The sequence below is a fragment of the Molossus molossus genome, unplaced genomic scaffold (assembly GCF_014108415.1).
Source record: "Molossus molossus isolate mMolMol1 unplaced genomic scaffold, mMolMol1.p scaffold_m16_p_17, whole genome shotgun sequence".
NCBI lineage: Eukaryota > Metazoa > Chordata > Mammalia > Chiroptera > Molossidae > Molossus > Molossus molossus.
The window spans coordinates 14,033,423-14,061,133 of NW_023425352.1; the positions used below are offsets into that span (position 1 = coordinate 14,033,423).

General features: G+C 45.1%; 1 protein-coding gene across 6 annotated transcripts in view; it reads right to left on the reverse strand.

Moving 5' to 3' along the window:
- The window catches only part of VTI1A (vesicle transport through interaction with t-SNAREs 1A), a 331,254-nt gene that overhangs the window by 63,995 nt on the left and 239,548 nt on the right, over positions 1-27,711 (reverse strand). The window contains exon 9 of one of the 6 annotated variants that reach the window (XM_036265631.1): positions 7,172-7,231. The exons of 3 other annotated variants lie outside the window; for them this stretch is intronic. In XM_036265631.1, the coding sequence (XP_036121524.1) occupies positions 7,180-7,231 (52 nt within the window). In that variant the 3' untranslated portion in view covers positions 7,172-7,179. Of the gene's footprint in view, positions 1-7,171; positions 7,232-17,845; positions 17,963-20,731; positions 21,156-27,711 lie in introns of those variants that run through there. 2 more of the 6 variants (XM_036265628.1, XM_036265622.1) reach the window with 2 other exon arrangements.

Genomic DNA, 27,711 nt, shown 5'->3' on the forward strand with positions numbered 1-27,711 from the left:
TTAGTTCAATAAGGTACCTCAAGCAGAAAGTGACAAGCATCACTCGTGTGAAATACGAGGACATGTGGATGTACAGTCATCCAGGACACCTGCTTTCGGAACAAGCATCTCTGCTGAGGACAAGTCCAGAGCAAACTTGACGGGCTCGGGTAGTATGATTACACATACTGCTGTAGACGAGTCACCAACCGTAGGAATAAATCAGAGTTCCCTGAATAGCTCTTTTATTGCTACACAGAGAATCTAACCCCCCGAGAAAAAGGGCACAGCCTCTCTTGGTAGTCAGTCTTCTCGGTACAACCCCCAAAGGCAACCCCAGATCAGATCCCTGGCTGACTAACCTGGCGTGAAGCATTTAGGATGTACGCCTCGGATTTCGACCAAATCGGTATTCAACCAGGAGATTCGAGAAACTTTTGTCTTGGAATCCGAACAAATATTTGGAACTCGAACTTCCGAGATGAGCCGAGTTGAGCCGAATGGCGTTCATTCAGCCCAGCGCGCCTTGCTTGCGTCCTCAGTGTGAGTGCAGAGAGAGAGTCACGCTTTGTGGAGAGAGTCATGCTTTACACTGAATTTAACCGTTAGACATCCTGTACACTTTTATTTCTTGTTGAGACTTATGTTTTTCTACATATTATATACAAATTAGGCCAGTAAATAGGCATTTTCTGGGGCTTGGAACGAATTAATCCAGTTTCCATTATTTCCTATTGGGTTTCATTGCTTCGGTTCTCGAACAGTTTGGTTCTCGACCGTCCTCCTGGAACGAATTATGTTCGAGAACCGAGGTATCACTGTATCATGGAGGGTACCCGTCTGCTCGGGTGATGCTGCCCCGAGACGGCGTGTCAGCAGCTTGCCGGTGTCTCAGCAGGGACCCGAGTGCTGGTTCCACCACAACTAGCTGAATGATCTGCAGTAGGTCCCCGGGCCTCAGTTTCTCCTCTATAAAATGCGGAGTTTGAGCACCTGTTCTCCTGGGTTCCCTCTCATCATCTTGGCCCACCACGTCCTCTCCACCACGCCAGCTGAGGCCACCCCAGGACCCTTGGGTCTGGGCATTAGACGGCCAGGGTGGCCTATACCTGGGCAACACGAACATGGCTGCCCCTCCTGAGAACTTTTCAAACTTCCTGGTGGATTTTTAAGTGTACAAATCGGTAACGCACAGGGAACTGCATTGCAGCCCCCGGGGGGCAGCACCTTGACCTCAGCGGCTTCCCAGCAGCCCGAGTTCGCCAGGAGGAAGCAGCCTATGCTGCAGTCCGAGCGAGGCAGGGGAAGGATCAAACACGTATCAGAGCTTTCGGGGATCCAGTAAATATTTATCTTCCCATGTTTTATTCTAGGCACCCGAAGAGAAAAAAAAAAAGAGCTAATAAAGGTACTTGTGGCAGATGATAAAAATAGCCTGGCTTGATTTACGCATATTCTAGATTTACACTCAAAGAGCTTCTAGAAGTCCCTGCCCCACGTTATGGGAACTGTTCAGAGAGGCAGGGTGAGTCCGCGCAGGGAGACGTGGACAGGAGATGGACTTCCCCGTGTGTGGCAGAGTTGAGCAGTACGCGTGCTCCCGAGCCTGGCTGCCCGGGTCCAGACCCGGCCTCCACCACCTGGGGCAGTGTGCCTGGGCTGGGAGCCTCATTTCCTTCATCTGCAAATTCCAACAACCTCACACAGTTCTCCTGAGGACTGAGTGAAAGAAGCAACGTAAACACCCTCAGCTCAGGGGCTGGCGCATAGTCAGGACTCAAATACCATACGACAATATTCTTCTCACGTCACCTGATGTCTCAGGCATATTAGAAACATTATCCCGTTGACCGATTTAGCAGGAAAACCAAGCAGAGAAGCCGTCAACTCTGTCATTCACCACAGCAGCCCATGCTGACTTTGCTTTCTCCCTGGGAATTTTTTTTTTTTTTTCCATTATAAAATGGAAAGCCAAATCAAATTTGCTCAGCTAATTTTGGCCTGAGAGGTGTACTTAGGACCCTCAACATTTGCCTTACAGGTCAGGCTTATCAGCTCACACTTGTTCGGGTGAAAAACTCCTTCCCTATCACTGCTCCTGCCACTTCCCTTATCCTGTCTTTCTTCTGGAACAAGTGGCCCTGCAAGACACTTCACCCCTGATTTGGCAAACACACTTGTTTTGTGAGAGCGAGTTCCGCCCGCGTGCGCGGCCGCGGTGGCGGGCGTGGCGGGTTTATCAGAGAAAGCCTGTCTTCTGCAGGTGCCCGGGCACGGACAGCAGGCCCTGCTGGCCGGCCCCTTCCCAGCTCTGGCTCCTGAGGACACCAGGATACATGTAAGAGGGCTGCACTATATTTATCCACCCTTGGGGCAGACAGAAAGAGTCCTCACTGGAGAAGGAGGAACATACTTTTAGCACATGGTGGAGGAGAGGCAGGCAGCTGTGTTGAATGCAGTTATCTGACATTCTCTAGCACAATAAAATTGGTTTCAAAGAGATGTTAAATTCCAGAGTTTTAGAGGGAGCTGGCCCACGGTTCTTAGGAATACAGCAGATCTGTTTCGAGATGTGGATGCCTATTTGTGTGGAGCGGATGCTGACTAGTGGCTAGATGCTGAGTGCCAAGGGGAGGGGAAAGGTTTTATAAAGGAGATGCGAGTTAACGTAATTTAATAGATAAGAGCCGGACCTCTAAAGACGGGGTTCACGTCTTAGCTCTGTCACCTGCTACCCACGTGACCTTAAGTAAGTGTCCTGTGAAGTGAGTGCGACTCCCCAGCTCCCTGATAGCCTCGAGGGTCAGTCCTCACTTGTCTGGGCATCTTCCAAGACCCCGGGAGAAGCCCTAGGAATATGTGCACTTGGTCAAATATCTTGCATAATTTGTAAAAATAAGATATTTAACTGTAATCCATCAGGACCACTGTCTCTTTGTACTCGACTCTCCCTTGGGTGGGGTAGCACTGGACTGGCTGTGGGCATTTTGGGGTTCCAGCTGAGAGAAAGTTGAGTTAGGGATGATTTATTTCGGATGTAGTGTATGTTTATATGCTTCACAGTCATCCCCATGTTTGGTTAAATTACTGCTGGCTGTCCTGGGCGGGAAACGGCCAACTCATCTGCTGTTGGTACATACAGGGTCAGAGGTCATATGAATTTGTCTGAGAGCACCCGGAACTGTAGGTAAGTAGCAGGTAGAAGAAAAAAAAATATGGAGCCAGAAGCAAGTTTATAGGGGAAAAAAATCCAAATCCTATGGCTCATATGTAGAAAAAAGTGAGAGATGTTTTTGTGACAACCATCTTAAAAACTTACACAACATTACTAATGTGGAACTATAAAGCAAAAAGAAGTTAGAAAATACTCTCAGTAATAAAACATAAGCTTTGCTCAGCCATGTACGAGAAAGACTAAATAAAGTATCTATCCGTGTGCTCCACAGAAAATTATACTATGAAATAACTGTCATATGAAGAGACGACCAAAGGATATGCAGCAAAAACATGGAGAAAAAAGTATTATAAATGCGTGTCAAGCATTTAATTAATTAAACAAGGTGACTCTCTGGACATTGTGGTGTTTGGAGTATTTGCCTGCTTTTAACATTTTGTTGACTTAATAAACATTAACTTTCATAACTAGTTTTGGGTGTAACCTCTCCTCCTCCGGGTAACCCACACTGCATAAGCTTCTGGTCCTACAAAACCTGGGTCTGCCCGGGTATCTTATGGTTTCTTATGAGGATACAATCTGCAACATAACCAGCCTGGTAAGTTTGACCATATATGCATGCTTGTGGCAAGACAGTGGATGCTGAACCGGGAGCAGTGGAGAATCTGAGTCTAAGTTAATGGTCTAGACCAGTGATTTTCAACTGGTATGCCACAAGAACATTTAAAATATGCAACACCTGACTATTTAATCAGGGGCACTGACCTCTTTTTCCTTGTAAAAAAAAACAAAGATTGTAAAAAAAAAAAAAAAAAAAAAGACAACAGCCAACACAACAATAACCATCTGGTGTCAATGCCCTGTCTTGAAGCATAAATAGATAGGTCATATAATAGACTTGCATCTTATTGGTCATGTCTCATAATAAGGTTGCGTCTGATTGGTTCATCCATATACCAGAAATCCTTATATACAAATATAGGCACTTGATTTTTTTTTTTTTAATCCTCATCCGAGGACATTTTTCCATTTTTTGTACAGAGTGGGAGGGAGAGAGAGGAAGAGAGAGAGAGGGAAACATCGATGTGAAAAGGACACATCGAGTGGCTGCCACCCGCACGACCAACCAGGGCCGGGGACAAACTGCAACTGAGGTACATGCCCTTATCGGGAACCGAACCCGGGCCTCTCCGGACCGCAGGTGGATGCTCTAACCGCTGAGCCAAACCGGCCAGGGCGGCACTTGATTTTTTTTTAAGTCACTTTGGAGCAAAAAGGTAGGCAATTACTATTACTTTTTTATTTTTGTAAATCAATCAAAATTATACCTATTTTTGTCAGATTGGCAAAATATATATTTTTGTGTGCCGCTGAATTTAAGTAATTAGTTTATGTGCACTATGAAATGAAAAAGGTTGAAAATCGCTGGTCTAGACAAGAGGATGTGAGATTGATTTTGGTTTCCTTTCATAATGTACAGTGGACACTATATATCAGCAACTTCTTATGGCTCAAAGGTTTAGAACACAGGAAACTCAAACCAGAAAGGAAGAGTGCATTCTCCTCCGTGGGCATAGTGTGTCGCCTTCCTCTCCCAGGGCGGGTCCCAATATTTCATTTAGATCTCTTCAAGGTGCTGCAGACTTGGTCTTATAAACTCCTGAGGTTGAAAAGGGGTTCATCTGTATTTGTAAAATATCAGTTGCCCTGGCCAGTGTGGTCCAGTTGGTTAGGCATTGTCCCTTGCACCAAAAGGCTGCTGGTTCGACTCCCGGTTGTGGGCTTGGTCCCTGGAGGGGCCTGCAGGAGGCAGCTGATCAATGTTTTGCTCTCCCATCATTGTTTCTCTCTCTCCTTCTCCTTTCCTTTCTCTCAAAAAAAAAAAAAAAAAAATCAATAAAAATATTTTTAAAATATAAATTTTTTAAGCTTGTGCTGGGAAAAAGGGTGTTCATTATAGCCTATCCTGTATTTTCTGTTTCTTAAATATTTGATTAAAAATGTATGTAACAGAAATATTTATTTTGTATTTTTAAGAAGGTGCTCTTTTGAGAGAGAAAATGGAGAGGTGGCCGAAACTTCTTTGGCTGTTGCACTGTGGTGGGAAGTTGGTGAATCATGGGTGTGCCATGCAGTTTACAGCCAAACCTCCGGAGAGTCTGACTTTGCACACACAGAGAGGGCCGAGTGTGAGCTGTCTCCCCCTGCCTCAGGGGTACGTGGCCAGGGCCAGCTGGGGAGGGAGTGACATGGCTCAGCAACGTGAGTCAAGGATGCTGTTAATAGTCAGTGGCTACTGAGTATGGACAATGTGCAAGGAGGAGCCACATGGCCGAGTGGATTAGCCCCAGTCCTCACCCAAGCACACAGCCCTCCAGAAAGTGTTACAAATACCGATCGACGGCCGAGTGAATTAATGAAATAAATAGAAAGATTACTGAGTCATCTCTGACAAGTAGTAAACATTTCAGGCTGGCGAATTTCGTCTTATGTACGAGTTAACATGAATAAAGATGACTTATAATGGGGTCTGCACAATGTTTCGGAGGAACGTTCGTAGATTTGATGGTGGGATGGGCAAGACCTCTGAGTCCTAAAAGTGCTCTGTTTTCCAGATGAGCTCAAGTCCTGTCACAGTCTAGATGTGGAAAGCATACATGGTATTATCTTTGTATATACAAATAAAAACCAATTCATCTTCCAAATGTTTAGCTCATCCAGGAACACACACACATGCACACGAGCGCGCGCACACACACGGACAGATCCCACATAAACCAACGCTGTTAGCAAAGCTCTTTTCGCTCGTCCAGTTAGGCTACATTAGGTTCCATAAAGGTTCTTGATGTGGAAACCTACAAATAAACAGTTATTTTCCTAAGCTGTATTGTGATTCATCATCTGAAACGACATTTACTGTTCACTTCTAATGGCTTTCTGCAACTTTCTCCTTAAATAAAAGTAGTATATCTGTGAACAAAAATATCTCAATAAACTATATTCTCTAGAGTATAAAAGGAATACATTTTCTACCCGTGCAATGATCATAGGACAGAAATGCTGACTAGAAACCTTTCTCCATGATATTTTTGAAGAAATATCAGAGACTCTATATTCTTACAGACTTGACATCCTGCAAGGAGCTCAGTATAAAACACTCAAATTAAGTCTACTTGTCATTTACCGCAAACTATTCAGCAGCCTGTACTCCTGGAATATTTTAAGCTATTTGTGGAATTATCATCTCAAACCCACCAGTCTACTTCACCATATTGGAAGGAGAAAAAAGTTTGGGTTTTTCATGCCCTACAAATACTGCACCATCTCAAAGCTGAGTGTCAGACTCCCCAAGCTCTGGCCCCTTAGCAACTCCGATAATCTGACCTGGCTATGAAGGCTAGGAAGCTTGGGTTCCCTATCAGGCTGTTTACTTAACACATGTCACATCTAAAATAAGGACTGCTTTAGCTGAAAAAGCAAGTCATTTATAAGTGTGCATTTATAAGGGCAAAAGTCAAGGCAACTGTGCAAACCACTTGTCAACTTATTTAGAGGAAATTGTGTAATCAACTTAACATACCAGTTAGCCTTTACCTGCAAGGTCAAGCTCAGAGTTCCTGTATGTCACCACACTGGCCTATTAATCACTCTGCAGGAAATTCCACATTTTTCTTTAGATTAAACTATAGTAAGTGGAGTGCGAACAGAATCTAGAGTCGATCTCCTATTCGTTCCTTTGTTTCTTCTGACTTGGTCATGTTTCATAATTAAAAAAATTTTTTTTTTACTTGCTTCCTACAGAATTGAAAATAGGCTCACAATGATATATTTCAATATGCATTACTAAAGGGAGTTTTATTGCACAAAGGTAAATCTAGGTATTTGATGGCTGGGTGCCAACTTACTGCTGTAGATTCTAACTAGAGATAGAAAGTGTTGACACTTTGGAACAAGTAACAGATCTTTCATTCCAGGGGAAAAAGAGGATATAAGCTATTAAATTTAATACCATTTCCCCTTCTTTCTCATGCTGTCAGAAAAGTTCGGATGTGATTTTTGAAGATATTGTAATTTTTTCTTAAAAAAAAAAAAAAATCACATTCAAATACCTTTAGAAATTTTCACCCGAAAATGTCTTTATTTTGCTTTCATTTTTAAACAGCTTTATTGAGGTATAATTCATATATCATTTAAAATATACTTACCCATTTAAAGTATAAAATGCAATATTTTTTCATATATTCACCAAGTTATACAACCATCATCACAATCAATTTTAGAAAATTTCCATCCAAAAAGAAACCCCATACCCATTAGCAGTATCTCCATGTTCTCTCAACCTCTCTGGCCCTAGGGAACTTCTAAGCGACTTTCTGCCTATTCCGGACGTTCCGTACAAATGGATTCACACAACATGTGGTCTTTGGGGTCTGGCTTCTTTCACTTAGCATGTTTTCAAGGTTCACCTAGATTGTATTAGTACTTCATTCCTTTTTATGGTTGAAGAATATACTGCATTTTATTTATCCATTCATCAGTTGATGAACACTTGACTATTAAGAATAATGCTACTATGAATATCCATGGACAAGTTTTTGTGTGAAGGTTCATTTTCATTTCTCTTGGGTATACGAGAGCAGAAATGCTGGGTCTTATGGCAGCTCCACACTTAACCTTTTAAGGAATTGCCAAACTGTTTTCCAAAGTGGCTGTGCCATTTTACAGTCTCATAAGCAGTGAATGAGGGTTCTGATGTCTCCATATCCTTGCCAACACTTGTTACTGTCTGTCTTTTTTATTTTAGCCACCCTAATGGGAAGTGGTATCTCACTGTGGTTCAAACATCTTTTAAAGAAAATGTTCACAGAAAATTTCTGTATTGTTTTCCCATGGCCAGTACTACGAATGCCACCATTCTACAGCTGTGGCACCTTGTATAACAGACAGGATGGAAGGGCGTTTAGGACACACGGACAAAGCACACAAGAAGCAGGCTCAGAGACTCTGGCTGGTCAGGGTCTTACTTTGAATGAACAGTGTTCGGAATTTCTCGACACTTAAAAACACGGAGTGACTAGACCATGGCTAGAGGCCACCCAAAGCCACAACTACTTTGCTGTTGCTTGGTATTTTCTTTGCCTGAGGTACTTTAGGAGAACAAACTCAATCTTAGTTGCAAATATTTAAAAAATGATTAATTTTGCTTTTGAGGAGCCATTTGTGGCTACTGTTCTATTTAAGAAGCTTCCACACTCATGTGTCCCCTTTCTGGGGGGCTTGGACCCAGCAACAAGAAAGATAATCTTCCTTTGTGGACATTCCCACAGTTAACTCCGCACACATCTGGATGGCCGTTCAATAGGCCAGTGTTATTCAAACAATCTGTAATCACACACACTCTGAGTCGGCTAACAAGCCAGGGTGTATGGCTTGTCAGTATTCCGTGGCATGCAGCACGCGCAATTTACAAATAAAATAAAAAATCGACAGCAAAAACAACGGCGCATTCTTCGTTGAGTAGCTGAGTGAAAAAAGCTTTTCTGTTGAAAGACAAGACATCACTTGTTATTTTGACGGTAAATGAAAAGAGGTTCTGAACACTATATTTCATCTGTTAAGTCTCTTAACACGAGAAAGCCCCATATCTGTCGTGTTGAAGAATCTGGGCCCGTATGTTTCTTGAAGCTGGGCTCGAAGCAGAACTGGCCGAACCACCACCAGCGGTCCGAAAGGCAGCTGACAAAATTCTCCGGGCTTCCCCGTCCAAGTCCTGGCAGGCTGGGGAAGAGGGGGAGATGGACATCCTCACCAGGGTCAATTGTTTCTCTCATTACTTTAAGCTGGGCGGATGTAGGGAAGGAGGAGTCGAGTTCAGCTCCCCAAGTGGCTGAGTAACAATTTTGGAAACAAAGGGTTTGATAAGGCCGGAGGAAGTGAAGTTGAGCTTGTCCTGAGAGAAAAGCGCTCGGGACAGGCTCTCCACACGCAGGGCCATTGAGACGACAAGGTGGCAGAAACGGCATGCCAAAGACCGATCATCGTGGGATAGGGAGGTGTCGGGAAATGCAACCAGAGGTGCAGCTGGGCAGCATTCCACCTGCCTGCCTGATTGACAGCAGGGTGACCCCTGACCCTGGGGGCTGCATGCACCATCAGCAGTCGCAGCCCATTCAGAGCGAGCTCCGGCCTCACTGTGGGATCATCTGCTAGGTCGCCGCTGAATTCCACAAGCCTCAGACCAGATGATAAAGCATTTCTTATCCAGGAGGGCTGGCTCTTTGCCCACAATGCCCTAACCTGACTCTGGGCTCTGCCGAAAGCTTCTTAATAGAGGACTGCCCCAAGTCCAAGGTAAACACAGTTCTGCCATCTTGTGAACTCCACAGCCTTGTAATAAAATAACCATTAAGATCCAGGTGGCTCATGAGAGACAGAAACAGTCACTGTTTAATCAGGTTGTACTGGGGAGAAAAGATTAGTTTCACATTGAACTGCACATGGTTTGATTGCTTTCCACCTACAAAATATTAATCCCTTTAATATTTTAGGTGTCTAGTCATGTCCTTCCCAATGACAGCATTCTGCGAGGACCTACTGTGTGCCAGGAACGGCGCTGAATCTTGGAGACATAAGGAAAAGGGGAACGAGTTCCCTGCCCCAAGGACCTCGCAGCCAAGTCTGCACAGAAGAATCTATCGCGTGAACTGATCAAGAAGAGACAGGAGAGTGAGGAGGCAGAGAGGAAAGAGGGTCATTCTGCCTGAGGACTTAAGAGAGCCCCAGGCAGAAGGGAACATCGGAGCTGGGCCTTGAAAGGCGAGTGTGTTCTGCCCAGATGAGAGGAGGCAGGCGGGGCGGACACCCGGGAGGCTTTCCCAGCGACCACCCTGCCTCACGCGTGGAGGAACTGAGCCCTCCCGTGAGGGGACGAGTCAGATTGGCCAGAAAGCAGATGAGGAATCTCCACTCCCCTCCCATACTCCAGTCTCCGCACCCCCGTCACTGGCAAAGGGAAGGAGTGGACTGTGGGCAGTGCACAGTCTCATCTCCATCAACCAGACAGAATGAATCCCAGCCTCTGGACATCTGTGGGCCTGCAGCAGGGCCAGCACACCCACGTCTCGATCTGCCTGCCGGGGGCTGGTCTCCATCTCGGCTCTCCCTCACATCCCCGGGAAGGCAGCAATTCTACGGCTCAGGTAGCACACCACCAATAAACAGGAAACGCAAAAAGAACTGCAAGAATAATGACTCAGCGATAGAAACTCATCAATTTATAAAAAAAAAAAATTTTTTGATCTTCAAAAGTATGTCCTGAAAGGAAAGGCAGCCAGACAGCTTTAATTTGCCAGATCGCTGTAGGTCTCAGCGACCTTGACCGTCATCTTCACATCGACAGAGCGCTCTTGTTCTATTTTGGAGGTACCACTGTGTTTCACACATAGAGGCTTTGCGTTAAGATCACAGGGCTGGACTGAGACCTTACGTGCTGTCCCCGCCGCCCCCAGGGAATGCAGGCTCCTTGCTCACAATCTGCCTAAAACACCGCGTGCCCCGGGGAAGGCATCCCGGGGAACAGGAGATGGGAGAGACTTTCAGAATCCAGCCTTATTATTTTGCTAGAACATTTTCTTTCAGTTCATTTTTATCCTTTTTTTTTTTTTTTTTAAAGTTATCTTCTTATGGGACAAAATGAGTAATCCACATCTCATTGGAATTTTTCCTTTTAAAAATAACTGTCAACTGCTGAGCAGGCCTCTCATTTGATCATTGTGGAATCACAGAGCTTCAGGGCTGGAAGGGGCCAGGCTAGTCCTCTAGAACCCAGTGCATGTGACGCCTGTACCGCCTGGAGAAGCATCCCTGCCTAGAGTTCAGGCATGGTGTGTAAAAATATTTCCACCAACATCATCTCCCTACTCGTGTTCCATTCAGGGTGGCTCTCACAGTGAGAAATTTCTCTCATATTAAAGCCATGACATGTGTTCCAGTAATTTCCACCCACTGGCCCTGGGTCAAGACTCCGGGGCCACAGAGACAGTTCTAATCATTTTTCTACAGAACAAGCCTTGAGAAAGTTGAGAATTCATTCTGTAGTATTTCTCACCATCTCTTACCTCTGAATGCACCTGTTTGGAGAGAGGTCTCCAATTCTGGAATTTTGGACAGCTTTGGTTTCTTATAGGAGGAGCTGCTTTCAGAGTCAAGTGCTTCCTAACACTCAACTTCTGTCCTAACTCTGCTGCTTGTCCCAACCAACATAACTTTCTTTATTCCTTCACTCATCCCTCTACTCTAGCCATCCATCTTCCTATTCACCTGCCTATCCATCCACCCATCCACCCACCCACCCACCCACCCACTACCCATCCATCCGGTACTTACTGAGAACTTGCCACATGAGAGGAACTATTTTAGGGATTAGGTTAGAGTAGTGAACAAGGTAAACAAAGTGTCTATCCTTGGATAGCTTCTAATCCAGTGGAGGCATCTCACAATAATCAAGTAAATAAATGAAGAAAGAGAATAAGGAACAAGATATTAGGTAAGGTGGACAGGGAAGGCCTTTTTGAGGAGTGACATTAAACCAGAACCTGAAGAAAAGAAGGAGGAGAAGGAGCCAGCCAAGTGACAATCCAGAGAAAAACATTTCAGGAACATAGAACAGCATGGGCAGTGACTGAGCAAGAGCGATTGTAGGGCAGCTGGGAGGGAAAGGGTAACAGGAGACGGAGTTTGAGAGGTATGAAAGGGTCAGAACACACACACACACACACACACACACACTTTACAAATGACTGTAATCTGAGTGGTGAAATTTAAACTCAACTTCACCTGCTGTAGCAATGGCAAATCAAATCCATTGATCCCCGTCTCTCTGTGGTCCACGCATATGTTGCTTTCCTCCAGGATTTCAGTTAAAAATGTCATCTACTATATCAGTGGAGTGCCACAGGGAGCTCAATGACCAGACTGACAAAATATTAATTTCAACACCATTGCAGGATTCCCGAGTCGGCAAGGAAGAGCAGGGTATTTAAACCCCAGCCAATTCATGGAACTCAAGAACGGGCTTTGTGTGTTCTAACCAATTACACCTCCTCCTCTAGTTTTTAACAGCTTTGTTTATGAAGCCCATATTGAAAATCAAATGTTTATTACCATTTTTTGAAGGTGAGGTAGAGAAGTTGGCAAAGTATTGATTAATAACTCGTGGATGGCTGGTGCAAGGAAACCAGTTTGAACCCCACTGTAAACAGGGCGTCGGCACAGGGTTTCAGCTATTTGCAGGCTATGAGCTTGCCAATTTGTAATTAGTTGCAGATTTTCAATTACTTCTCAGCAAACAAAATAGTTTTATTTGCATTGTTTACTTGGCATTTAATTTAAAAAGAATCCAATGGATTATTTTTAAAGACAGTGAATTTGGTAGGTTTGGATGCAATAAATAGATACAGTTTAGAGTAGCCTGACATCTGTATTTTTGTTTTGAATGATATCAGGGTACAGAACTTGGCCGAGATTCAGTCAACTCTATCACACAATCCCAAAATGCCTCCTGTGCAATTTGTCAAAAAGGAGATTTTTGGCAACTGCATATAAAACTCTTGAGATTTATAATGAGGAACATAATTGGAGGAGGTAAAAAAAAAAAAAAAGCAAAGTTGCGTTTTCTGCTAATTGAAACTGGTAAACCAATGTGGCTAACTTTAAAACCAATAGAAGATTAAAATAATTATGATTTTAAATGTTAGCCCTTGTTACTTTGCATCAGATGGGTTTTCTCCATGACTTACAGCTCCTTTGGAGAAGAAAATTCAAATACTCCAGCAAAATATTTGTCGAGGACCTCCACAGTGGTTGGAGCTAGAGGTGCTGCCATGAGGAAGGCAAGGCTTCTGTGCCCAGGAAGATCTGAGTTTACTGGGAAGGGACGGAGCCATACAAAGAACCTTATTAAAGACTGGCTGGGATGTGCAAGTATTATGATAAGTAAAAAGCCATGGGGTTATAAAGGAAGGACTTATCCTGACGAGCAGATGAGAAAAGGAGAGAAGGTGTGATACAATACATGGCAACAGAGCGATGGGCTCCCGCAGCTGGGAGAGAGGAAGGCATTTTGGGCGAGCAGACAGGACGTGCAGAGGCCTGCAGGAGCAAGTGTGCACCTTGGCCAGTGACCCGTGAGCAGTCTAACGGGGCTGGATGCACACGGTGCACCAGGTGGGGAGCAGATGAGGGCAGAGGGAGGGGAAGAGCAGACGTGGACAGCCTGACACAGATGCTAAGGAACACGGACGCTGTTCTGCAGGCGTTGAGGAGCCATGGAGAGTACCGAGCAGGGCAGCGACCTCCTCAGATGCATCTGTGTTTGAGAATGAGCGGCTGAAGAATACATGGCACCTGAAAAGGATCAGGAGCAGCGAGAAGACACACGAGAACTGATTTTGGGAATTTCAGAGGTGGAACCAGCGGAACCTGAGGAACAAGAAGACAGGAGGCGGGCGAACAGACGGCGGGTCCAAGCTGACTCCCAGGCGTCCAGAGACGGTGAGGGCATCATCCAAGACAGAGAGCACAGGAAGAGGACTACTTCTGGGAAGGTAAGATGATCGACACCCCTCCCCCACCCCCGAAAATGCCATAGTAAAACACGATGGCAAACGCAAACACATTATCCTAAGGGAAAGAAGCCAGTCATAAAAGGTCACACAGTATATGATTCTATGTACATGAAATATTCAAAATAGGTAAATCCACAGAGACAGAGGCTGGGGGAATGGGGCAGTGGCTACTTATTAGGTACAGGGTTTCTTTTTCTCTGAGAAAAATGTTTGGAAGTAGACAGAGGTGACATTCGTATAACACTGTGATTGTACTAACAAACAAAACAAAAACAAAACCCAAAAAACACCAGGGCAATCTATGAAACCTTGTATTCCACATACCAAGAATCTCCTCTTAAACCCTAACAACAACACAGGAAGGGAAGGCATGCTGGTGCCCACTCACCACGTGGCACAGTCTCTTGGTTCCCATGGCCACACACCTGTCTACCTGTTACTATGCACCTTTTCCTTGGAAGGCCTGGGCTCATAGTCTTGGGACTGTTTAATCTGCCACAACCTTATTCTGCGTAGGTCTATCCTCTACTTGGGGACTGTCTGCCTTTACTATGTCAAACTCTGGCTGACCTGGTAATGTGAGTAGTCAATCTGTCATGTGGGAGACATATTAGGGGAGGGGAGGAAGCAAAGCATGTAGACAGAGGAGCATGTAGGTCAGGAAACAGTAAGGCAAACTTTCTGGCATTCATAGTGGCCATCCGTAACCCTGGGGGATTAAAGAGCTCCCCGGTGCTCAGTGCATCATCAGGAAGATTAATTAACACGTGTGAGGGCCACACACAATGCGAAAGGCTCAGTAATGAATGTCCAAAAGCAGGCATCCCTGTCTTCCAGAAGGGTCATGAAACAAGAATCGGAAAATATTCCCTAGTAGCCGGAGCTGGATGACCTCGGCCACGAAGAACATGGCACAGGAACGACTGGGCTTGTCTGGGACTCTCTTCATTCTCAAGTTGAATCTGATCTGACAGATGTGGTGAGTAATTAAACCCTTGTCCATTCAAGTCTGAATGCTTGCACTGCCCAGAGAATGGGGCAGGAATAATGAGCCAGCCCTCTGGGACAGCTCAGGAGTGCTCGAATTTGCATGGTCCCGCGAACCGAGGGAAGTGGGTATTGCCGGCTGGGCTGGGAAGCAGAGCCCCCCAAAGTGTTCTGATTTGCATAAATCATAGGAAGGCAGAGAGGCTCGGGGCTCTCCAAGGAGTCCAGGAGTAGCCGCCTTTCCTCACACCTGGTGCATTTCTGTAGCCAGATTCCTACTCCCAAAGGCTCTGTAGTAAGAAATTTAACTTGTGATGTTATTTGCTCAAAAGTTTTGTCAATATGTACCATTAGGTTTTCAGAAAGCGTGAGTTTTTTTTACAAGTGAAGTTTCTGCACAATCATGTAATGAATAGGTTCCTTTAATTACCTGGAAAAAAGGTGATTTGGTAAGGAGTAATACATTTCATTATGATTACTGCTGTCAAATAGTTTCTAATTGTGTGACAAGGTGCTTAAGAATTGTTTACAGCTTTAAAAAATAGTTAATGCCTCTCAGAAAGGATTACCTTCTTTTTAAGTTTCAAATGAAGGCGACCAATTAATTAATCTATTTACATAAAAATGTCTTGGATCAGCTACCTGCAAAGATAAAGGGTGAAATCTATCCTCTAATTGAAAAAAGGAAACTGCTATAAAACAGGTGATAATAAACATATAAGAATACTCCACAAAACGCAAGTGGGAGTCATTCATTAAAAACTGAAATGTCAAAAATTTCATTTCATTTTATGCAATATTTAAAATATTAGCGATTTCATGTACTTTATTGAGCAACTTTCCTTTAAACATGGCTTTTCATTCCCTCCCTCTTTTCCTTCCTTCCGTCCTCCCTCCCTCCCTTCCTTCTCCCCCCCCCCCCTTTCATTCCATTTCATTCGTTTTATTGAATTTCCCTACTGAAAGTCATACAAAATCACATGAGGTTTCAGATCGGACATAAAGCCCCTGCTACCTCCCCTCTCACATGTAGCTAACGTCATGGTATCTCCTGGATTCACAGACATCAGCCAACGGAACTTGGGTAGAGCAGTCCAACTTTCGCTCCCTCAGTTCTGAAGGAGTCCTCCCCTCGATGCAAACAGTCATTACAGACCCAGAATGAAACAAAGAAGGCAGATATTTACTAGTGAAAAACTGAAGTTCCTTAATCACTGTAATATATATAATCAAGTGGAAATTATACATTGCCCTGACTAATTATATATAATTTCTTGGCATTAGGTATAAATTATTCAGATTATATCAGGGAAAAAAATAAGAAAGATTCTTTTCTCCAGCAGAAGTTTCACTGTGAGGTGTAGCGCGCGGCCAGCCCCCGTCCCGTTGCATCTCTTCTCCAGTCTTTGATGACTCAGGCTGGTTTCCCCGTCTGTTCGCAGCTGCCTGGCTGCCGTTTCTGCAGTTGGAATTGGTCTATTCACGGTAACTTCCTGGACTTACGATCGACATGGTGGTTGAGTAACATGCCGAGAAGAAACATGGAAAGGGGAGGAGAGAATAAAAGAGGCAAGGAGATGAAGAAAGAAAAAAGAGAGGGAAGAAAAGGGGAAAGAGATGTGACAAACGCCTAAATGTCCGAATTGTGATTAGCAGGAAGGAGAAATACTGTCCCAGAGACGGATAAGACATGAACTGACAGCATCAACAGGGCCCCTGTCCAAGGGGCGCCGCGTGCTGGAGGACTGCAGGAGGGGACACGCCCACGCCCGCTCCTCGCTGTCCCCCACCTAAGTGCATCTGAAGGCACCTCTTACAGCTGCTCTTGGGACTGACAGGTTCAAGCCCGTGTGATGATCAGTGAGCAGCCCGCCCGCTGCGCTACAGAGGTGTGCTGAGGGCAGGGGCCGTTACTAAACTCCCAGAGACTCTCACAAGCAGAAATAGAAACGTAAGTTCCAGGAGTGTCTTTAAGGATGTAGAAAAATGGGTTTACTGGTGGCTGTAATCTCTTTTCCGTAACAAGCCCATTTCCACCTTTAAAATAATCCAGATAGTTCATGTGTTTTCCTAAGGAGCTCAGTGTGATTTTTTTTTTTTATATAGTTAATGAGACCCAGGTCCAGAGAAGTTAAATAATGCTGCTGGGGAGAGAGGTCCTGATGTTGGACCCCCTGGGTCTGAGGTCAGTATGCCCAAATCCAGCCCTTGACCCTGGGACTTTCCGGGGGAGTATCAGGTTTGCTCCCCATAAAGAAGGTTGACGGAACTTTCCAGAAGAACGACCCCTGGCAGTACCATTGCAGGCCCAGAAGGCACAGTCCCCTCTTCTAAGTCTTTGTGGAGAGCATTTCAGAGGTTATACCAAAGGTGTCCACTGTTAGCCAATTTTTTCCTTTCTCTCTTTTTCTTTCTCTCATTCTCTCTCTCTTTTCCCTTCCTTCCTTCCTTCCTTCCCTCCTTCCTCCCTTCCTTCTTCCCTTCCTTCCTCCCTCCCTCTCTCTTTCATTCCATCTGCCAGTTTTCAAAAGGAGTGTGGGCCTGACAGTATTTTAATCGCTGCATGTTTCTGCGAATCGCAACGCAGCAGCTGGAGGAGACGCTATTCCTCCGCCGTGACCCGTGAGAGGGTGTTTTGTACAGATCCCCTGGGTATTTTCATCAGTCTGTGCTGTGCTCCTGTTACTTCTGTTGGATATTCGAATGTGTCCAAGGTCATAGAGGGAAGTCTTCCCATTACAGAGATATAAACTTCTGCACCTCAAGGAGACTTAGTTTCTTCAACTGAAAAACGGAGACAATTCCTGCCTTTTGGGGTTGTTGATAATTCCAGATAAACACATTGGTTGGCACAAAAAGGGCCATAATAAGTGGTAATGGTCACGACTCTTATCAGAGAAAAAGAAGTGAGTAGTTGTTTAAGACTATGAGTACAGCTTTATTTTCATATTTTTCTTCCCAGCGGTTGAAACTGTCAAGTCTGTTTGCATTCTTTCTAGTCTCTGCCGATATGAACATGTTTAAAGAGTGTTCGAAAAGTTAATCCAAGAGAAACATACGCTTCGTGTTGCTAGCCTCTTGAAGTGACACCTTTTTAAAAATTAATTATTACCTTTCAGTGACAGTGCTGTGGCCAGGTTCCATTCCCTCTGGTGGCTCATGGGGGTTCGCAGACCAAAAATGGTTTGGGACCTTTCTAGTCAAAGAGCAAAGGAGCCTCTTTTTAAACTTGTAGAAAAAAACAAAACCAACCAAACAGATAAACTCCTAAAGGCCAGCATGATTGTTAAGGCTGAGAAGTAAGACACACCTGGTTCCCAGACCAGTTTGGCCACTTACGAGGGACATGATCTGAGTAAGCTGTTACCTTACTTCCTATAAAATGGGGTGATAAAAACACTGATCGCTTAGGTCTATTGCAAAGGTTTTTAAAAACCCACTAACACAAAGTGCTTAGCCCATGCCTGGTACAGAGAAGTACCCAATAAATAGTTACCACAATCATGCTGCTGTCAACAACCGTAAACCCCTACAGGAGTCAGGGCATGGGTACAGGGAACGTTTACTGGTAGATCCTGGTGAAGAGCAGTGGGGGTAACCAACGCCCCCATTACCCTAAACTGTCCCCCTCTCTACATACACACGGCATGGTTCTCTCCTCTTCCATTTCAGGAAATCAGTTTGAACTTGAAAATAGTCATTAAGCTGGGCCCTTTATGATGTGTGCATTTAAAAAAACATGGTCCTGACACCTGGGGCTGTCAGCTTTTTTATTTGTGGAGACAAAGGTCATCTCAGACTCCAGCGACCGTGCCGTTTCGGGGCCCACATCCTGTGGACAAGCTCCTTTATCCTTCAGGTAACCCGTGCATGGTAAGCAGGATACTATTTTTTTGTCTTTCTTTTCACGAGATAAAGCAAGCAGCGTGTGTTATTTAGGATGTTACAAAACAAAATTATTTCCAGAAATCTCGAGTTCACTGAATAGTTGTTGATAAAATCACACCAGCTGTTACTCTGCAACACTCATACAGCATCTGCTGATTTCGGCTCTGAGACAGTCTTGGGTTTTCTCCTTTTATTACTATTAGCAGATACTATTTCTGATTCTACTCGATTAAAAGAAGAAAATGCTTCACCTCACTAATCATCAGGGAAATGCCAATCCGAACAACAGTGGGACATCATCTCTGTTACAATGGCTATTATCAGAAAGCAGAGAAACACGTGTCGGAGAGGAGGTAGAGAAAGGGAACCCTTGTGCACTCTTGGTGGGAATGTAAATTGGTGCAGCCACTATAGAAAACAGTATGGAGTTTCCTCAAAAAATTAAATATAGAATTACCATATGATCCAGCAACCCCACTACTAGCCATCAATCCTCAGAATATGAAAATACTGGCCTGGAAAGGTATACACACACCTATGTTTACTGCAGTATTATTTACGCTAGCCACGGCATGGAAACACCCTAGACGTCCAGCCAAATGACTGGCTAAAGGAGATGCGGCGCATGGATACCATGGAGCGTTACTAAGTCGTAAACAAGGGTGACATCTTGCCATCTGCAACAGCGTGGATGGACTTCGAGGGTCTTATGCTGGGTGAAATAAGACACACAGAGAGAAATACTGTATGATTTTACTTATATGTGGAATCTAAAAAAACAAAACAACTAAAATTGTGGTTGCCAGAGGAAAGGGGTGGTGGTGGGAGTGGGTGAAATCATGGGGATGTAATGTCCAGTCAATAATGTTGTAGTGCATGCTTGAAAGTTCCCAGAGAGCAAGTCCTAAAAATTCTTAAAAAAAAAAAAAAGTAACTTCATATGGTGACAGATGACAACTAGACGTATCGTAGTGAGCATTGCGCAGTACATATAAATACCCCCTCATTATGTTGTAGACCTGCAACTCATAATGTTATAGGTCAGTTATACCTCAAAGAATGAATGAAAGAAATGAAGACATCAAGCAGAGACAAAGAATGAAAAAGAAAGAGAAAAAAGGGAAAAGAAAGAAAGAAAGAAGGACGGACGCAAGAAAGGAAGGAAAAGCGAGACTGTCTCTTTAAGCTGGGGCTGGCTCACTGTCTGAGTTGTCCTCAGGTACAAGCCCTTTCTCTGGTAAGTGACACAGCTGGCGACTTGGAGTTCACACTGCTCCCTCGGCAGCCCATGTGGGTCACAGCTGTGCTGCGGGGTGGAGCAAGGCATGCTGGGAGTGTGAAATGCACTCCTGGGGCCCCGGGGGGGGGGGGATGGTGGTGGTGCAGGAGGGCAGGGTCCTCCTCAGGCCACGAGGTCCCCGGCTGCCAGGAGTCTTGAGAGCTAAAGGTGACTTTGCACGAGCCCAGTCTTTAAAGACAAGATTTTGGATTCCTTCAGAGAGTGGTTTGATGAACCCCGAAGCCTCAGGGAAGGTAGCGAGATGACAGGGAGAGAAAACAGCACAGGGGACGCTCCTCGATCCTCTCCTCCTTTCCTTTATAAATCCATACTGAGGATGAAAAAGATGGTTTTCTTCCCACGTCAGGATTACTCTACTTAAGACCACTGTGCCCTGAACGTGGACGGCAGCTGTGACTCGGCCTTGTTAACTCACACGTGTGGACACCGAAATACAAATCGTCCCGAAAGCCCCCCAGTGAGGACCAGCTGCTTCGTGTTCCTCCCCTCCTTCCACGCCCTCTGAGACGAGTCAGTGAGTGATGCCCGCTTACCCTGTATGTCCTGTCACGCTTTCTTCTGCGAGCAACTCCAACTTCTCAGGAACGACCACCACGTGTTTCTGCAGAGCACCACGAAGAAACAATGCAGCTTCTCGTGGCGAGCAGTTCTGCTGGGCCCCGTCTTCTTCAGCGAAGATCTGCTGTGGGCACGATGCGTGCCCCCCGTGCGCCCGAGCCTCGGAGCTTCAGAGGGGGGCCAGGGGGAGACAGGCCACGGCCACGCGACCGGAGGCTGAGCGAAGGCGCGTGGGTTTCACCGCTCTTGCTTCTTGGACTGGCTGAGATGAAGGACGGATTTGGGCTTTGGTGAGGAATTTCACAATTCACTGTGTGCGCTCAACAGCACCCGAAAGGGTTCATGCCCTGCTCAATGAGAAGTCCACTGACCGTGCGCTTGGGTGGCACAGCAATGTCAAATTGCTACGAATGTTTTTAAATGCTCACTCTCAATTCCCACACGCATCATGTCACGGATAACAGCAAATAGTTCAAATAGTTCATGGACGGGACCAGGAGTAGCTCCACCCAAGAAGGAACAACGATAGTGGAACGGTCTTAAGCCGGCACCCTCGTTCCAGTTGTGTGTCTTCTTGTCCAGCCTCCTACCCCACCTCCAAATCCTGCTGCCTCCAACAAGCCAGTGCAAATTAGGACCTAGTCTGGGAAAATAAAGTCAACTCCAAGATAGTTTGAGGTCCTTGAAGCCCATGAAATTGTCTATAAAATTTTATGTGCATTTTTCTAGAGAGAAGGTCCATAGTATTCATCGGATGTTCAACTGGGTATGTGGCTTAATAATGGTCAAGATGAACTAAGTCCTCAATACTGTTTCATTACCCAGAAACTCTAGTTAATAGTTTCAACATGTAACAGTCATGCTTCCCAGGAAAACACATCCTCCTGAGGCCATTGTTGGTTTTGTCAAGCCTCCCTAGCTCTGGTGACTGGGCTGACCATTTTCATGGTGTTTCAAAGCACTGTTGTTTGGCTTAAGAAAGAGACTAGATCTGTCTACCCAAAGCTTAGATAGCACAGGAGGTTAACTCTCTTCAAGAAATAAAAAAGCAATACTCTATGAAAAAAAGTCTATTCCCTCCCTCCCCCCTTCACCTGATGACGTTCCCAATGATTTTAGAGAGAGGAGGGAGAGAAGGAGGGAGAGAGGGAGAGAGGAAGAGAGAGAGAGAGAGAGAGAGAGCGCGCGAGAGAGAAACTTTGATGAGAGAGAAACATGGATCAGTTGCCACCCATATGCACCCTGACCAGGGACTGAACCCGAAACCTAGGTACGTGCCCTGACTGGGAATCTAACGCGCAGCCTTTGGGTGTGCGGGACGGCACGGCGGTCAGCTGAGCCCCAGGCTGGGAAGTCTCACTGCTCTTCAGCATATGGTTTCCCCACACTGGCGTCTTAGGAGCCCAGAGATGAGTGCGGACTCCGATGAAAAAGCCGAGGAAGAAAGGGTTGAGAGGAGGTCGGCTGTGGTTGGAGAAGTAAGCACTGGCTGTTATAAGCACGTGTGGGGGAGGGAGTATCCAGGTGGAATCAGCTGCCCATAGACAGCAGGACTAATGAGATACCAGGAAGATGAGGTGACCATTCCGACACAAACAGAACCATTTAAGAGGGAAGCCACCCCTAGTGTCCAGACTGGTGTTTTCATCCATGGAAAGAAACCAGAATTCCTTGTAGAAATAGTTGGGTCCAGGTTTAGAAGCCTGGGGTATCTTATCCTGCCAGAAAAAACCAGGGGTGACCAGAGGCAACTAGAAGGGCCTCCCACTGACTAAAGATGAGATATCTGAGCATCAAAGAGTGATGAGCACAATGAACTAACTGATGCATATGAAACAGAGAAAACCCAAGTGCTTCTAATAATATTCAAAAACCAACGAACAAGTCTCATTGCTGACTTTTAGAGGTGGCTAGTGCAACTCAGTATTCTGAAAACTGATTAAAAAATGGAAAGTGGTATTTATGCTGCTTTTCTTGTAAAAACTGTATTTCAGAGTAACCAAATAGTAGACAAATTCTACATAGAATAATAGCTAATAAATGCAGGAAGAATGCTAGAATTTGAAAATCACCATTTTATAACCTGTAATGGGCACAGACAGGAATTATCAATGGTTACTAAAACTATTAGGTTAGCAGGTAGACAGAAAACTTCATAATAGATAAAGCAGGTAGACCATACCTGAACCCACTGATCAATCTTGACATCAATACAAGTTGATACGCCTCCTGACTGGACACAACTGAACCTGAGTTTCACTAAGTTTTCAGAGCTAACGACCAGTTTCCAGGAAGTACGGAGGAGAGAGAAACACATGAAACTGCACCATGAGGATGCAACAGGGTAAATACATAATGTGAAAGATTTCACAGGACAGTGACCTGGTTTCTTCAACAAACAAATACAAAAAAACAAGGGGAGGATCTGCAATTGAGTAAAAGATGCTTAAGGTCGGGTCAGCCAAACTCAGCGAGTGCAGCTTGTTTGGATCCTGATTTAAAACGCCCAACCACTGGCGAGCATTTGTGAGACCATCAGGGGAAACTGAACCTGGACAGGGCACGCGCTCATTACTGAATTTGTCGTGTGTCATAAAGGCACTGTGGTCAGGTGTTTAAAAGTTATGATGTATGTGCTAGACCTACTTAAGTAGTTACAGGTAAAATCAGGTATACGGGGATTTGCTTTAAAATACCTAAAACAGAAAAGAAAAAGGGAAGGGAGCCCTGGCCGGTTTGGCTCAACGGTTAGAGCATCAGCCTGAGGTCCAGAGAGACCTGGGTTCGGTTCCCGCTAAGGGCACGTACCTCGGTTGCAGTTTGTCCCCGGCCCTGGTTGGGTCGTGTGGGTGGCAGCCACTCGATGTGTCCCTTTCATGTCGATGTTTCTCTCTCTCTCTCTCCCTCCCACTCTATTTGAACAAACAATGGAAAAATGTCCTCAGGTGAGGATTAAAGGAAAAGAGAAAGGAAAGAAAACAAGAATAGCTAACTATCAGTAACTGTTAAAACTGGGTATTGGGACATGCAGGCCCACTATCCTATTCTGTGTGTGTGTGTGTGTGTGTGTGTGTAAATTTCCATAATAATTTTTTCTCAAAGACAGAGAATCTTACACAAAATAAAGCCAGTAAGACAGGCAAGCTCATTAGAAACACAACCTAATCTACTGAGTCTTTCAATTCGTTCCCATACCTGCCGCGGCCCTGGGGTCCGAGGGAGGACAGAACAGGTCACAGGAAGGGGTTCGGTCTCGCTGGCCCCGGTAGAATGGGGTTACCAGGTGCCTGGACGCTCATGGGGAGCGAGTGACTGTGCTGAGTCCAAACCCCCAGGAGAGATCGGGCAGCTTCCTGAAGGGGGAAGGGGACGGAGGCTTCCAGGGTCCACTCTGGAGGGGAAAGGGAGCGGAGCTAGAGTCTAGCATCCTCTTTAACCCCATTCCCAGAGCAAACCCCAAACAAGTGCCAACATACCATCTGGAGTTCTAGATCACTGCCGGCAATATGCCACGGTAGTGCCCCTCAGAACTGTGGGTGACTGGCATATTGAAGGGCCACATACATCCTTTCTCCAATCCTGCCTATCCGCCTACATGTTACTAGTGCATCTAAAGAATGGTGTTAAGGTGGACTTGGAAGGGGGCTGGTCACAGGCAATAACGCCATACTCAATACAAACATGACCTCTTGGGACCTGTAATATCTCATAACGGCTTTCTTCTATTAAATGACCACAACTAGCAAACGACTAGTAACATGGGGACTGTGTGGGACACAAAGATATGCAGTGTCTGCAATGGTGAGCCGCAAATGCTCGCAGAAGCAAAGGGGTGGGGGAGCCAGTCTCATATAAGTCCTTGAGACAAAGATGTTATTCAGCTTACCGTCCTCTGAGCGCCTCCTAGGAATATTCCACCGACTTCCACAACTGCAGGTGGAGGCCGTCTGGATGGAAACGGCATGTTAAAGAACCCGTGTGATGCACGCAGTGTCCACGCTTGTTCTAAACCCGAGTCAGGGACTCGCTACTGTGACTCAGTAACGAGAGCTACCTCCAATTATGTGTTCATCAGCTGAAAAACTAAATCAAAACTATGCCTAATTATGCACTTGAATTTTTCTGAGTCTGTCCCACACATTCAGATCATATTTATTTTTCGCACAATTAGCCCTGAACTCTGGTTATGGAACTACTGCCTTCTGTTGAATAGCAAGCACGTGTCTGAACGCCAGGTCCCACCGTTCAGCAGGGAGGGTCATGGAAACTGCCCTGAAGATTCAGGTCAGCCGGCCCTACGCCGCGCATCCCTTTCCCCGTTGTCCAGCGGAGACCCAGCATCACCCTTCAGTCCAGGCCCCTGGCTGGCGGAACTATGGCCGGTGCTTTATGTAGAATAACAAACAGGATGGAATTGCAGGAGGTTACCTAGCTAAGCCTCAGCTTCCTGCAGAAAACCTGATGAAAAACACTCCGCTTCGGCGGGGAGTTCTGCATCTGCAGAAGCATGAGGTTGCTGTTGCTGAAAAGAGTCCTTAGTTTCCACACAAGGCCGGGTCCTGCTTGTAGCCTGTACACAGCGGGTCAGGTTCCCAATCGGCGCTTCGCTCCTGCCACGGCTGACTCCACCAACAGCGAGCATCAGTGAGGAGGAGGAGGACTGTGGTATCAGAGTACGCAGAGTTGTTTGCTTTTCGGTCTTTATCTTAGCCTTTGTCATATAAGCACTATTATTATCTCCATTTGCAAATTCAGAATGCCAGGCCCAGAGAGATGGAAAAAACGTGGCAAAGTCACAGAACCAGTAGGTGGACGAAGCCAGGGTGTCTGGCTCAAGCGCAGCAGTGTGAACCATTGTGAGTTACTGCCTGTAATCACACTCATGAGCATTGACACAGAATTTTTACAGCCGTCCCCGCTTCTCTACGGGGATACATTCCAGGACCCCAGTAGATGTCTGAAACCACGGACAGTACCAAATCCTATATGTACTATGTCGTTTTCCTGTGCACACATACTTATGATTAAGTTTAACTTATAAATTAGGTACAGCGAGAGATTAATAACTGATAATAGAAGAGAACAATTATAACAATATGCTGTAATAAAAGTTATCTGAACGTGGCCTCTCTGATAATTGATCTGATAAACGAGAAGACTACTGAGTGACTAAGGGAAGGGTGTCAAACACAGTCTGGATGCGCTAGACAGAGAACTGATTCACATCCCAGGTGGGATGAAGTGGGGCGGAGAGGATGTCATCATGCTACTCAGAATGGTGTGCAATTTACAACTCATGAATTGTTTATTTCTGGAATTTTTCCATTTAATTTTTCAGACCCCGGTTGACCGTGGGTAACGGCAACTACAGAAAGTGAAATCACAGATACAGGGACACCACTGTAACCTGCATTCTGAATGGTGATCTGAATTACTAAAGCAAACGTCCAGGTTTTACCTGAGCTTATGCTCAGACCAGACTAGTTCTTCTTAACTCTGTTTTCACATAAGAATCATCTGGAGAATTATTTTTAAATGCTGATGCTGAAAATCCATCCCTAGAGATTTGAGTTCATTTGGTCTGGGGTGTAGCTGGTCATCTGTATTTTCTTTTTATTGATTTTAGAGAGAGAGGAAGGGAGAGGGGGAGAGAAAGAGAGACATTGATGTGAGAGAGAAACATTGATAGGTTACCTCCCACCCACATCCTGACCAGAGATTGAACCTGCAACCTGGGTATGTGCCCTGACCAGGAATTGAACCAGCAACCTTTTGGTGCATGGGACAACGCTCAACCAACTGATCCATCTCAGCTAGGGCTGGTCATCTGTATGTTTAAAAAGCTCCCCAGGTGATCCTCAAGTGCAACCAGAGTTGAAAGCCACTGGCTGAGATCGACAAACATGCTTCTAAAGTGCTTTGCAAAAACAAAACACAGATTTGGAACTGCTGAATCCTTTCTCATCTTGGATAGTCACAAAGGACAATGGCATATTAAAGGCTCAAAATCAAACTTATTCAAAGGTGGAACTCTTGCTGTGCACGGTATCTGTAAATATGGAAGGGAACTGCTGTTATAACCATTAGGAAACCAATAATTCAAATAATAAATCTGGTTACTCTCTTTGAAACAGAAAGCCCTGCACTTTTAACTGTGCAGGATGAGAGTTTATCAGAGCCAAAGTCTCTTTCTTCTATAAGGATACAGAGGACTTTTTAAGCCAGCACTCACTCTTAACTAAGAACAAAGATCCACAATCATGGTTGAAAGAGACCTTAAATGCCATCTGACTTCTCTAAGCGTGCGCGTGCGCGCGCGCACACACACACACACAATGCAGAAATCCCTCCTAGATTATCCTCCCAGATGGTCATCCAACTCTAGCTTGAAGAGTTGAATGACAAGAGACCTCACTCCCTCACAAGACAACACATTTCATTGTTGGGCAGATCAAGTCTTCTTTATATGGGCTCAAAATTGCCTCCCTATAACTTCTACTTGTTCATAGCTCTGTTGTTGTCTGTAATAATGGCATAAAGTCTCCTCTTCTTTCAAATGAGTGTCCTTCAGCACATCATTAAGGCGGAGCATGGCACACAGGAGGGGACACAAGACTACACAGGAGCCCGGAGACTTGGATGTGAGATCTGGGTCTGCCTGAGACTTTGTAGCAACTAAAGCGCTTCAGGCCTTCGGGTCATCATGTGTATAAAAACAAAGACAACGAAAAACTGGTCTTGCATAATTGTAAACATCAAAAGTATAAATCAAATGCTTTGTAACGGAAAAGAATGCTCCAAATATGTTAATATATTAGTAGGTACTCTTAGGTACTACATTTTTTATACCTGAACAATTCTTCTCTTAATTGAAATTTATATTCTATTTTCAAAGTTGGGTGTATTAGTTTTGCTAAATAACTGTATTAATGATGGTAAATGAGTGCTCCATGCCACCACCTGTTGGATACTTTAATCAGATGTAGTCTAACAAGACGGCATGGTAACAGTGTGCCGGTGCTTTTAGTCATCTGATAGACCGGCGCAAAGAAAACAATGGACTTGGAATCACAAAGTCTGGGTTCGAATCTCCTATTTACTATGTAGGTCCCACTGAAGAAATTAGCTAACCTGTTTCACCACATACGAAAGGAGAGAATAATAATATCAATCTTACATGTGCTGCTCTGAGGATAAAA